Genomic DNA, 12,849 nt, shown 5'->3' with positions numbered 1-12,849 from the left:
GCACATAATGCCTCTCTCTTTCTCTCTCAATTTATTTATGCCAAAGCAATGTAAAGCAATCTCTCTCTCTTATACATACACCGAGAGAGAGAGAGAGAAGTGCCATTGAATAAGACGCACTCCTTTTCCCCCAGTTTAGTTATTTTGGAAAGGGGGTGGTTTTCATCTTATCCAGTCCATTAGCTTAAAGTAATAATAAAACCAACTAGGGTGTTTTACTTTACCATGAGCTATATTGCCTATTGTCTACAGAGGAGAGTTCTGCTTGGCCATGCCAATATCCAACAGTTCGCCCTCAGGTCCTGCCTCATCACTTTTACGCACATGCAAGTTAATTGTCATTGATCGGTCGGTAACTGCTTATGCTCGCACACTGACAGTGCTTAGTGCTTTGACTCAAACCGACAAGTGTCGTGGACAGAAGTAGGGTCAGGTTACAGCCTCGACCCGACACAATTCTCCCATCACTCCACCCGGCTATTTTTGGCCAGAGGCACAGCTGATTGTAGGGGCTTTTGGCCCTCCTTGATTTTGGCAGGCGCTTGTCCTTGTGGAAAGTCGGACTTATTTGGAAAAGAGGGAGTTGCCAGGCGGAAGAGAGCACTTGGCTTAACATTACATTAGCCTACTTGAACTTTAAAATCCGAAGCTCTCACTGTAAGTTTACTGTAGGCATGTGTTAAAAGTACAGTATAGTATAGTATAGTACAGTATAGTACAGTATCTTAAAACCGAGCTGACAAGACAAAGAATTTGTTGAAGGGAAGTTAGCCTATCAGCATAATAGCCATCCCTCAGGAAAACGCTGGAGTGCTGTCATTGCGTCAGCGCACTTTCCCCCTCGCAATTGCTGGGCCTACTTCTGGAGGACTAGAGCGGACATCACTCGATCTCACATCCCTCTCTAACACGGTCCGTCTCTACAGCATATGTTTGGCTCTCCACCTCTATCCAGCATCTGACCTGCAATTTCTGTGACAGACAGAGGCGTCCTCGGTATAGCCAGCTGAAGCGTCCCTCCCAGTGTGTTCTTGTGAGGAGGATGGAGACGAACCCCATTCCCGTGGTAACGGTCCAAACGAGCCCGTTCGATGACCAGCGGCCCGGTACCAACGGGCTGCGGCGGAAGACGGAGTTGTTCGAGGGCAAGAAGAACTACCTGCAGAACTACATCCAGAGTTTACTGTCGTCCATCGACCTGAGGGACCGGCAGGGATGTACCATGGTGGTGGGCAGCGACGGACGCTACTTCAGCCGCGCCGCCACCGAGATTATTGTGCAGATGGCTGCCGCCAACGGGGTAAAACATTAATGTCATGCCAGAAAGTTTGAACAGGTTCAGGGTTGGTAATGATGATGACGATGATGTTAATACAGATGATGATGAATTAAGCACAGAACAATAGCATGGTTAACAATGGTAGCATGTTAGCTAATCCTTCCCCTAATTCTGACCTTTACCATTTAATTTAACTCCTAACCCTAATCTTAATCCCTAACCCTAACTCATAGCCTAGCTAACATTAAATCAAATCAAATTGTATTAGTCACGTGCGCCGAATACAACAGGTGTAGGTAGACCTTACCGTAAAATGCTTACTTATGAGCCCCTAACCAACAATGCAGTTTTTAAAAAATACGATAAGAATAAGAGATACAAGTAACAGGTAATTAAAGAGCAGCAATAAAATAACTATAGGGAGACTATATACAGGAGGGTACTGATACAGAGTCAATGTGCGGGGGCACCGGTTAATTGAGGTAGTATGTACATGTAGGTAGAGTTATTAAAGTGACTTTGCGTAGATGACAACAGAGAGTAGCAGTGGTGTACAGAGGGGGTAATGTGGAGGGGGGTGGGGTGCACTGCAAATAGTCTGGGTAGTTATTTGACTAGATGTTTAGGAGTCTTATGGCTTGGCGGTAGAAGCTGTTTAGAAGCGTCTTGGACCTAGACCGGAGCCTTCGTAACATATCATATGTTTTGCAAATTCATAACATATTGTTCGAATTGTAATTGGTAACATATCATACAAATTGCAATTTGTAACATATCATATGAATTATAATTTGTAACATATCATATGAATTATAATTTGTAACATATCATATGAAATGGATGATGGACATCCACAAATTAATACATACCATACGAAACGTAACATATCATACTAATTGGAGTGTCCCAGATTTCAATTTACTATGTTAAGTCTACCCCTGTCCAGGTTACTATGTGACTGAATGTCTAGCAACCCAAAGGTAGCATGTTCGAATCCCATCATGGACAACTTTAGCTAATTAGCAACTTTGCAACTACTTACTACCTTTTAGCTACTTTGCAACTACCTGCTCATGCTTCCCCGAACACTAACCTTAACCCTTTAACCTAACTCATAACCTTAACCCCTAACCCGAACGCCTAACCCAGCTAACATTAGCCACCTAGCTAACGTTAGCCACAACCATTTGGAATTAGTAACATATCTTACATTTAGAAAATTAATAGCATATTGTACAAATTACCATTTGTAACATAGCATATGAATTGTAATTCGTAACATATCGTACTCAACGGATGATGGACATCCACAAATTAATATATACCATACGAAATGTAACATACTAATTGGAGGGTCCCGGATCTAAGTTTACTATGTTACTTCTACACGTGAGTTGTTACAATACTATGTCCTGTGGTTACCTGTGATCTTCTATGTAGAAGAACCCCTTACCTTCTAATGACCTTGTGTAGCTTGTGAGCGTCATAGAATATGTTACATGTATGTGTTTGTGAGAGTCTCAGCTTTTTATAGATAGCTTTTAATAGTTGTAGCTCAAAACATTTGGACTCTACATACGTTTTTGTAAAAAGACCCGGCCCTGGCCCCTTCGGAATCTGTCCTTGTCTCACAAACACTTTACCTCAGTCCCTTTTAATCACACAGACTAATGGTTTGTACTGACAGATGCAGAAGAAATAGACGAATCCAATGGTGCAACAAGAAGTCTGTAGCTCAAACACAGTGTTTTAAAGGGGTGGGAAGTGCAAATATTGCCGGCATCGCAGTGGGACTCATTGGGTTAAGAGCCGAGCTGTAGCATTTTATACGAACTGTAGACAACGGAGTGACTTCTGACTGAGACAGAGGCCTATACAACGAGTTACAGTAATATACTGTAGACAATGGAGTGACTTGTGACTGAGACAGAGGCCTATACAACGAGTTACAGTAATATACTGTAGACAATGGAGTGACTTGGGACTGAGACAGAGGCCTATACAACGAGTTACAGTAATATACTGTAGACAATGGAGTGACTTCTGACTGAGACAGAGGCCTATACAATGAGTTACAGTAATATACTGTAGACAATGGAGTGACTTCTGACTGAGACAGAGGCCTATACAACGAGTTACAGTAATATACTGTAGACAATGGAGTGACTTGTGACTGAGACAGAGGCCTATACAACGAGTTACAGTAATATACTGTAGACAATGGAGTGACTTGTGACTGAGACAGAGGCCTATACAACGAGTTACAGTAATATACTGTAGACAATGGAGTGACTTCTGACTGAGACAGAGGCCTATACAACGAGTTACAGTAATATACTGTAGACAATGGAGTGACTTCTGACTGAGACAGAGGCCTATACAACGAGTTACAGTAATATACTGTAGACAATGGAGTGACTTCTGACTGAGACAGAGGCCTATACAACGAGTTACAGTAATATACTGTAGACAATGGAGTGACTTCTGACTGAGACAGAGGCCTATACAACGAGTTACAGTAATATACTGTAGACAATGGAGTGACTTCTGACTGAGACAGAGGCCTATACAACGAGTTACAGTAATATACTGTAGACAATGGAGTGACTTCTGACTGAGACAGAGGCCTATACAACGAGTTACAGTAATATACTGTAGACGTGAGGAATTAAAAGCTTGTATAACTTTCTCCAGATCAGTGACTGAAACAAATTACTTGACTTTAGCTCTATTTCTTAAATGATAAAAGCAGGACTGGACAACCTTCTTGACATTACATTTATGTCAACAATCTTATCCATAGCGAATTACAGTAGTGAGTGTATACATTTTCATACTGGTCACCCATGGGACTCAAACCAGCAACCCAAGGATAATGCCCTACCAACTGAGCCACATGTAGCTCAAAGTTCAGATCAGGTTCAAAGAAGACACCAAGGGTTCTGTCAGGCAGCTTTACATTGGTGGATATGGGACCAAAGCTATTTTCAATCTGGGTTCTAATCAAGGTGGGGAATAGATTAAAAAATACTTGGATTTCTTATCATTGAGCTGGAGAAAGATGTCAGACATCCAACATTCAATGTCAGCTAGACACTTGTGTAAGGTAGCCAGGCTAGCTTGATCTGAACCACCCATGCTCACAGAGAAACGTCTGCAACTCAAATATGACCTGAACCAATCGAGGGCAGCGCCGGAGATTCCCACGCACCTCTCCCGCCGGTCGACAATAACGTTATCAAACTGAGTTCCAAAAGAACTACGATAGATCATTCACGAATCGGCAGTCAACAGAAGGTCATTACTAACTTTCAAGAAGTTTCCATGCTGTGAAGTGAGCGGGAGCCAACTGGAATTTTTCTAATAAATTATACATGCTCAAATGAGCCACCAATAGCTTAAAAACAACTTTTTCTAAAATCTTGGATACAAAGGAAGTTTAGAGATAAGACTATAATTACTCAGTGAGGAAGGGTCTAGATTGGGCTTTTTAAGGAGAGGTTGAACCAGAGCAGTTTCAAATAGGCTGGAAAGGAGCCAGAGGTCAGGGAGCGATTTACAATAGACAGAATGTAACAGTATGCATAACATATTTTAGTAGTCTAGTAGGGACCACATCCAAGAACAACACACACAATTGTCTTAAACAGAATTTTCTCAGAGATCAGAGTAGAGAAGTAGTTCGCTCTTGCATCCTTAACCTCAACATTGTAATTTCTCATCAATTCCTTCAATATCTCATAGAATACTTGAAGTTGTCAGGTCTTCCATTTGCTTCCAGCCTTTCTAAATTCCTTTTTTAAAGCACAAGTGTGATGATTGAAGGTGAGACTCTGGTAGATGATTTAAGGTGAGACTGGCAGATTATTTAAAGTGAGACTCTGGGAGATTATTTAAAGTGAGAGTCTGACAGATTATTTAAAGTGAGACTCTGGCAGATTATTTAAAGTGAGACTGGCAGATGATTTAAGGTGAGACTCTGGCAGATGATTTAAAGTGAGACTCTGGCAGATTATTTAAAGTAGGACTGGCAGATGATTTAAGGTGAGACTCTGGCAGATGATTTAAAGTGAGACTCTGGCAGATTATTTAAAGTGAGTCTGGCAAATTCTTTAAAGTGAGACTCTGGCATATTATTTAAGGTGAGACTCTGGCAGATTATTTAAAGTGAGACTGGCAGATGATGAGACTCTGGCAGATTATTTAAAGTGAGACTTTGGCAGAAATAATTTTAAAAAGCTTTAAAAAAACAATACTGAGATGGTCAGAGACACACACATCACTAGTTTCCAAGTCGTCAATATTCAGACCATAGGACAGCACTAGATCAACAGTATGGCCTTGGTTGTGTGTAGGCCCTGTGGAAAGTAGCACAAAGTCAAAGGATTCTATCAGTTAAAACATATTCCCGGCTGGCACATTATTTGGACAACACACATGAATGGGGGGGATACACTAAGCAAAAGATAAGGCTCTCTAATGAGGAAAATTTGCCACATGACATAGGGCTACATACTGTACTTGTCTCAATTAATGAAGGTTACCCACCAACACGGCCAGGCGGCTGGAGGGGTAGTTTCATTTAGAGAACAAAAATCCCTGGTTTTAAAGTAACTGTCCAGTGTTTCCAGACTTCTATGAAATATGACCTATAATTAATTACAATATGAGTGAAATTGTTTTCCTTCCAAAAAAATGGTAATTAACTATGTTAAAAATCATATTTTCTGTGTTGGAAGTTCTGAGTGTACTCCAACAACAGAATAAATATAAATGTAGTCGGAAGAACATTTCGTACTATGCTCTATGTAAATCTGAGACATTCCCATTAGTATGATATGTTACGTTTCGTATTGTATGTATTAATCCATCATCATATTCGTATCAAATGTTACAAATTACAATTCGTATGATATGTTATGAATTGCAATTCATACAATAGGTTACGAATTTGCAAAAAACGTATGATATGTTACGAATTCCAATTTGTTGTGGCTATTGTTAGCTAGGTGGCTAGGTGACTGATGCTATCATTAGCTATCTCTAGGGGTTAGAGTTGGGGTTAAGCTTAGAAGTTAGGTTAGGGTTAGGGGAAAGGTTAGCTAAAAGGTTTTAAGGTTAGGGTTAGGGGAAGGGTTAGCTAACAAAGTAGTTGCTAATTAGCTCAAATTGTCCATGATGAGATTTGAACATCTAAACTTTGGGTTGCTAGATGTTTGCGTTATACGCCTACCCAAGCACCCTCCTTTCATTTTTGCCTTAAGTAAGTCATTTTTACATCAGCCAATGTCACAAAGTGCTATACAGAAACCCAGCCTAAAATCCAAACAGCAAGTAATGCAGATGTAGAGGCATGGTGGCTAGGAAACACTCCCTAGAAAATCAGGAACCTAGGAATAAACCTAGAGAGGAACCAGGCTATGAGGGGTGGCCAGTCCTCTTCTGGCTGTGCCAGGTGGAGATTATAACAGTACATGGCCAAGATGTTCAAATGTTCATAGATGACCAGCAGGGTCAGATAATAATAATAATCGCAATATGATTTCAATGTGATTTAGAGTGCCTTCAGAAAGTATTCACACCCCTTGAATTTTTCCACATTTTGTTGTGTTACAGCCTGAATTTATAATAGATTAAATTGAGATGTTGTGTCACTGGCTTACACACAATATGTTTGCAAATTAATTCAACATGAAAAGCTGAAATGTTTTGTTATGACAAACATAAATAAGTTCAGGAGTAAAAATGTGCTTAACAAGTTACATAACAAGTTGCATAGACTCACTCTGTGTGCAATAATATGGTTTAACATGATTTTTTAATGACCACCTCATCTGTACCCCACACATACAATTATTTGTAAGGTCCCTCAGTTGAGCAGTGAATTTCAAGCACAGATTCAAACACAAAGACCAGGGAGGTTTCCAGTGCCTTGCAAAGAAGGGGACCTGTTGGTAAATGGGTAAAAAATAAATAATTAAACGGCAGACATTGAATATCCCTCTGAGAATAATGAAGTTATTAATTACACTTAGTCACTACAAAGATACAGACGTCCTTCCTAACTCAGTTGCCGGAGAGGAAGGAAACAGCTCAGGGATTTCACCATGAGGCCACTGGTGATAAAACAGTTGCAGAGTTTAATGGCTGTGATAGGAGGATGGTTCAACTACATTGTAGTTACTCAACAATACTAACCTAATTGACAGAGTGAAAATAAGGAAGGCTGTACATAATAAAATATTCCAAAACATGCATCCTGTTTGCAACAAGGCACAGAAGTTAAACTGAAAAAAATGTGGAAAAGCCAAATCTACACTGGAGTTGCTTACCAAGAAGACAGAGAATGTTCCTGAGTGGCTAAGTCACAGTTTTGATCTAAATCAACTTGAAAATATATGGCAAGACCTGATAATCGTTGTCGACAAATTATAAACAACCAATTTGCCAGAGCTTGAAGAATTCTAAAAGAATAATGGGTAAATGTTGCACAATCCAGGTGTGGAAAGTTCTTAGAGATTTACCCAGGACATCACAGCTGTAATCACTGCCAAAGGTGCTTCTACAACATATTGACTCAGGGGGTCATGTACACATTGATAAAGAGGACAATGTGTAGAGTCCTTTTGAGAGCCACAGTCACAGATTCACAGTCACAGAGTCACAGGGTCACAGAGCCATAGTCTCAGAGTTACAGTCACAGAGCCACAGTCACAGATTCACAGTCACAGAGCCATAGTCACAGTCACAGTGAATACTTAATGTAAAATAGACATTTATGTATTTCATTTTAAATACATTTGCAAAATTTGTAGACTGGTGAATTTTTTTGCAATGTAATCCTTTTTGAATTCAGGCTGTAACACAACAAATGTGGAATAAGTTAAGGGGTGTGAATACTTTCTGAAGGCACTGTAGGTCCTAAAGCCTATCCAAGTGTCAGCGTGTGTGTTTGCGCATGTCTGCTTGACTGGCCATTACCCGTTAGGCCGTTACCCAATTCCGCAGAGCGCTTGGAAAGGACAGTGTTCTCAGATCTATGCGATATCAAGCTTGGTGAAGTGCCAAAGGAAAATCTGAGGGGAATGTATTTGTTTTGAGATGGGTCTGTTTTTTTGCTGGCCCAGCCAAATGTCTCCTGCCTGCCTTATCGGCTGTTCCATCCCTCGTCCACTCCTTTCCTGCCCACGCCTCTCAAGGCTTGGGGGATACCCAGTCAGTTTAGTGGCCACAAGCCAAACTCAGGATATAAGCGCTGGGAAGACCTTGAACAAATATTTGTGAAATGCTGGGGGCAGAGTATGGAATGATGATAGGCCTATAACAGGGTTGCTGACAGGGCATGGCAGATGTAAAGTGCAAAGGGCCCTATTGATCCAAAGCGGTGTCTGCCAAATGTGCTTCTACAAAGTATTGACTCAGGGGTGTGAATACTTATGTAAATGACATGTTTCTGTATTTCATTTTCAATATATGTATATATATTTATTTAAATGTATATATATTTATATACATTTTTTTCACTTTGTTATTATGGGGTATTCTCTCTCTCTCTCTCTCTCTCTCTCTCTCCCTCTCTCTCTCTCTATCTCTCAAGGGCTTTATTGGTATGGGAAACGTATGTTAACATTGCCAAAGCAAGTGAAATAGATGATAAACAAAAGTGTAATAAACAATAAAAATGTACAGTAAATATTACACTCCCAGAAGTTCCAAAAGAATAAAGACATTTCAAATGTCATATTATGTATATATATACAGTGTTGTAATGATGTGCAAATAGTTAAAGTACAAAAGGGAAAATAAATAAACATAAATATAGCTCTCTCAATCTCTCTGAATCAAGAAGTGAGGAGATTGCTCCAACGTCATAAAAATGAATTCCCCGTGAATGAGGACACTTTTATTTAGAGTAGTTGACACACTAGCCTAGGACCAAAACATGTGAGACTTTGCTTCAGTAAATGGATGTAGACGCCGAAGATGACCGTCTGGAATGTAACCTAGTCTGAGGGTGGTAATACGTCTGCATCCTTCCCTTCATCGGTGCCAACTTCTGGACGCTTCTGGAAAGATGACGCCATGAGCATCATGACAGGAGCCATGTGACCCGTTCTAAAAAATAACACTTGACAAAAGAGATGAAGCTCGTTACAATAAAGACATGTGAATGAAATCATTCTGTAGGCTGAAGCTACACTGAGCTAGTCTACAATAATAGGCCTTTTTATTACTGAGTTGCAATTTTTGTACATGCTTTAGTGTTGAATAATAATGCATTGTACAATTACTGTATGTACTATATCCCTACATGTTCACGTAAAGTAATCACCTCTATATGAAGATAGATCCCAGAATGAGATTCATTCAGCTGAAGTTCCTTCAACTCTCTCTCTCTGTCTGTGTGTCTGTCAGATTGGCCGTCTGGTGATTGGCCACAACGGCCTCCTGTCCACCCCTGCTGTGTCCTGCATCATCAGGAAGATCAAGGCCATTGGTGGAATCATTCTGACAGCCAGTCACAACCCAGGAGGCCCCGGGGGAGACTTTGGGGTCAAATTCAACGTGGCCAATGGAGGTGAGGCGATCATTTGACTGATTGCTGTCAATCTGCCAGCTGTCAGTAAGTTAAAGGATTGATGGATGTCTTCCTACCTAAGTAATTTTCTTGCCCCAGATTATTCTGCTTGCTCTTGTTGGCTTTAGGTTGTAATTGAGCACTTTGAGATATATGCATTTGTTAAAGGTGCTGTACAAATACAAGATTGGTGGTTTATTAACTGAGGTGAGGGAGTTGGCACCATAGTCCTTTCATAGTCCCAGCAGCTATCCATGTTTTCTTTAAAAAAGGAAGACTCATATTCTCGGAGTGCCATCATGGACCGGCCTTCCTTCCAAGTCCCCAGGGCTTTGCTGTGGAATCAAAGTGTATTTGTCACGTGCGCAGAATACAACAGCTGTAGAACTTTCAGTGAAATGCTTAAAATCTCAGTCATCTTCCAGTCATATACATAGATCAAAGTGTTGTTGCTCTCCTCATCTCACACCAGTTATCTCTGTGGCCCTGTGACTGTGGCTCTGTGACTGTGACTATGGCTCTGTGGCCCTGTGACTGTGGCTCTGTGACTGTAACTCTGTGACCGTGGCTCTATGACTGTGATTCTGTGACTATGGCTCTGTGACTGTGGCTCTGTGACTGTGAATCTGTGACTGTGGCTCTCAAAAGGACTCTACACAATGTCTTCTTTATGAATGTCTACATGACCCCAGTTGCTTCGTCATGATCCCAGTAGCTTCTTACAATCTCACATATAGCATATTATGCATTGCTAACACACTATATTGCTAATACACTGCATTAATATGGAGTTGTTCCCCCCTTTGCTACTATAACAGCCACCACTCTTCTGGGAAGGCTTTTCACTAGATGTTGGAACATTGCTGCAGGGACTTGCTTCCATTCAGCCTCGAGCATTAGTGAGGTCGGGCACTGATGTTGGGCGATTAGGCCTGGCTCGCAGTCAGCATTCCAATTCATCCCAAAGGTGTTCGATGGGGTTGAGGTCAGGGCTCTGTGCAGCCCAGTGAAGATCTTCCACACCGGTCGCGACAAACCATTTCGTTATGGACCTCGCTTTGTGCATGGGGGCATTGTCATGCTGAAACAGGAAAGGGCCTTCCCCAAATTGTTGCCACTAAGTTGGAAGCACAGAATCATCTAGAATATCATTGTATGCTTTAGCGGTAAGATTTCCCTTCACTGGAACTAACAGGCCAGAACCATGAAAAACAGACCATTATTCCTCTTCCACCAAACTTTACAGTTGGCACAATGCATTGGGGCAGGTAGCGTTCTCCTGGCATCCGCCAAACCCAGATTCGTCCAGTGGATTGCCAGATGGTGAAGCATGATTCATCACTCTAGAGAACATGTTTCCACTGCTATAGAGTCCAGTGGCAGCGAGCTTTCCACCACTCCAGCTGACGCTTCCTATTGCGCATGATGATCTTAGGCTTGTGCTCTTGACGAACAGTTATTGTGCTGACGTTGCTTCCAGAAGCAGTTTGGAACTCGGTAGTGAGTGATGCAACGAGGACAAAGATTTTTTTACGTTCTACGCACTTCAGCAGTCAGTGGTCCCGTTCTGTGAGCTCGTGTGGCCTACCACTTTGCGGCTGAGCCGTTGTTGCTCCTAGACGTTTCCAGTCCACAATAACAGCACTTACAGTTGACCGGGGAATCTCTAGAACTGACAAGTTGGAAAGGTGACATCCAATGACGGTGCAATGTTGAAAGTCACAGAGCAATTCAGTAAGGTCAGTGTTTGTCTATGGAGATTGCATGGCGGTGTGCTCAATTTTATACGCCTGTCAGCAACGGGTGTGGTTGACATAGCTGAATCTAGTCATTTGAAGCGGTGTCCTGTCCACATACTTTTGTATGTATAGTATATATAATATGACTTCTCAGTAATATGACTTCTCAATATAGAGAAAAATGTTATTTAACTTCTTATGAATACTCAACGGTGGTGCCTTATTTCTAACGCACACCATAGGCTTCTATCACTCTTGTTAAACAGGTATAACAACAACAATTGACCAGCAATAGGCCACTTCATTTGAAAACAATGGTTTCCATGGTAACTGTGTCCTCTCCCCCTGATAGGCCCGTCTCCGGACACAGTGATGGAGAAGATTGCCCAGGTGAGCAGGACCCTGGAGGAGTACACCATCTGTCCTGACCTCCACATAGACCTGGCCAGACTGGGACGCCACGACTTTGACCTGGAGAACAAGTTCAAACCCTTCAGAGGTACTGGACACACACAGAGAGCGCACACACACGCGCCATGCTACTCTCACACGCGCCATACACCACACATACACTCTGTTCTTGCATGCAAAGTAGCATATGTACTATTGGGTGGATATACACATGCAGATACACACAAGACTCCTCTCCTGTCCTGTGTGTTGGTAGTTGAGATAGTGGACTCAGTGGAGGTGTACCTCAACCTGCTGAGAACCATCTTTGACTTCAGCGCCATCAAGACCCTTCTGACAGGACCTGAACAGCTGAAGATACGCGTAGACGCCATGAATGGAGGTAAGACAACACTCGCAAAGACCAGATTGGTAACAGTATTGTATCAGGCGCTCACTGCTGTGGTATGTTCATGGTGTTCTATTCTATTTTATTATTTTCTATTCTATTGTCAGTGATGGGTCCGTATGTGCGGCGTATCCTGTGTGATGAGCTGGGGGCTCCTGCCAACGCTGCCGTCAACTGTGTCCCCCTGGAGGACTTTGGGGGCCGGCCTCCAGAGCCCAGCCTCACATATGCAGCCCCATTGGTCGATGCCATGAAGGGTGGAGACTTTGGTTTCGGAGCTGCGCTCGATGCAGATGGGGTGAGACAGCTGAAACTGAGAGGAGGAGAGAAACAGTGGATGTAATAATGCAAAGTACTAGAATACACATTCTGGAGAGCTGATGAGCATGTTTGAGGACCATGTTTGAATCTTCTAAAATGGGCAGGTTTTATACTTTTGGGAATATTCCTTTGG

At 41.9% G+C, this 12,849-nt stretch overlaps 1 protein-coding gene across 2 annotated transcripts in view; it reads left to right on the top strand.

Annotated features, from left to right (window-relative positions):
* The first annotated feature begins 507 nt into the window (after positions 1 to 507).
* LOC112236287 (phosphoglucomutase-like protein 5) overlaps positions 508 to 12,849 on the top strand; it is a 38,963-nt gene continuing 26,621 nt past the window's right edge. The window contains exons 1-5 of one of the 2 annotated variants that reach the window (XM_042331413.1): positions 508 to 1,300; positions 9,695 to 9,857; positions 11,949 to 12,095; positions 12,264 to 12,389; positions 12,503 to 12,693. In XM_042331413.1, the coding sequence (XP_042187347.1) occupies positions 1,043 to 1,300; positions 9,695 to 9,857; positions 11,949 to 12,095; positions 12,264 to 12,389; positions 12,503 to 12,693 (885 nt within the window). In that variant the 5' untranslated portion in view covers positions 508 to 1,042. The remainder of the gene's footprint in view (positions 1,301 to 9,694; positions 9,858 to 11,948; positions 12,096 to 12,263; positions 12,390 to 12,502; positions 12,694 to 12,849) is intronic. The other variant, XM_042331414.1, reaches the window with a different exon arrangement.

This window comes from Oncorhynchus tshawytscha, linkage group LG12 (genome assembly GCF_018296145.1).
Source record: "Oncorhynchus tshawytscha isolate Ot180627B linkage group LG12, Otsh_v2.0, whole genome shotgun sequence".
NCBI lineage: Eukaryota > Metazoa > Chordata > Actinopteri > Salmoniformes > Salmonidae > Oncorhynchus > Oncorhynchus tshawytscha.
This window is presented reverse-complemented; position numbering and strand designations above follow the sequence as displayed.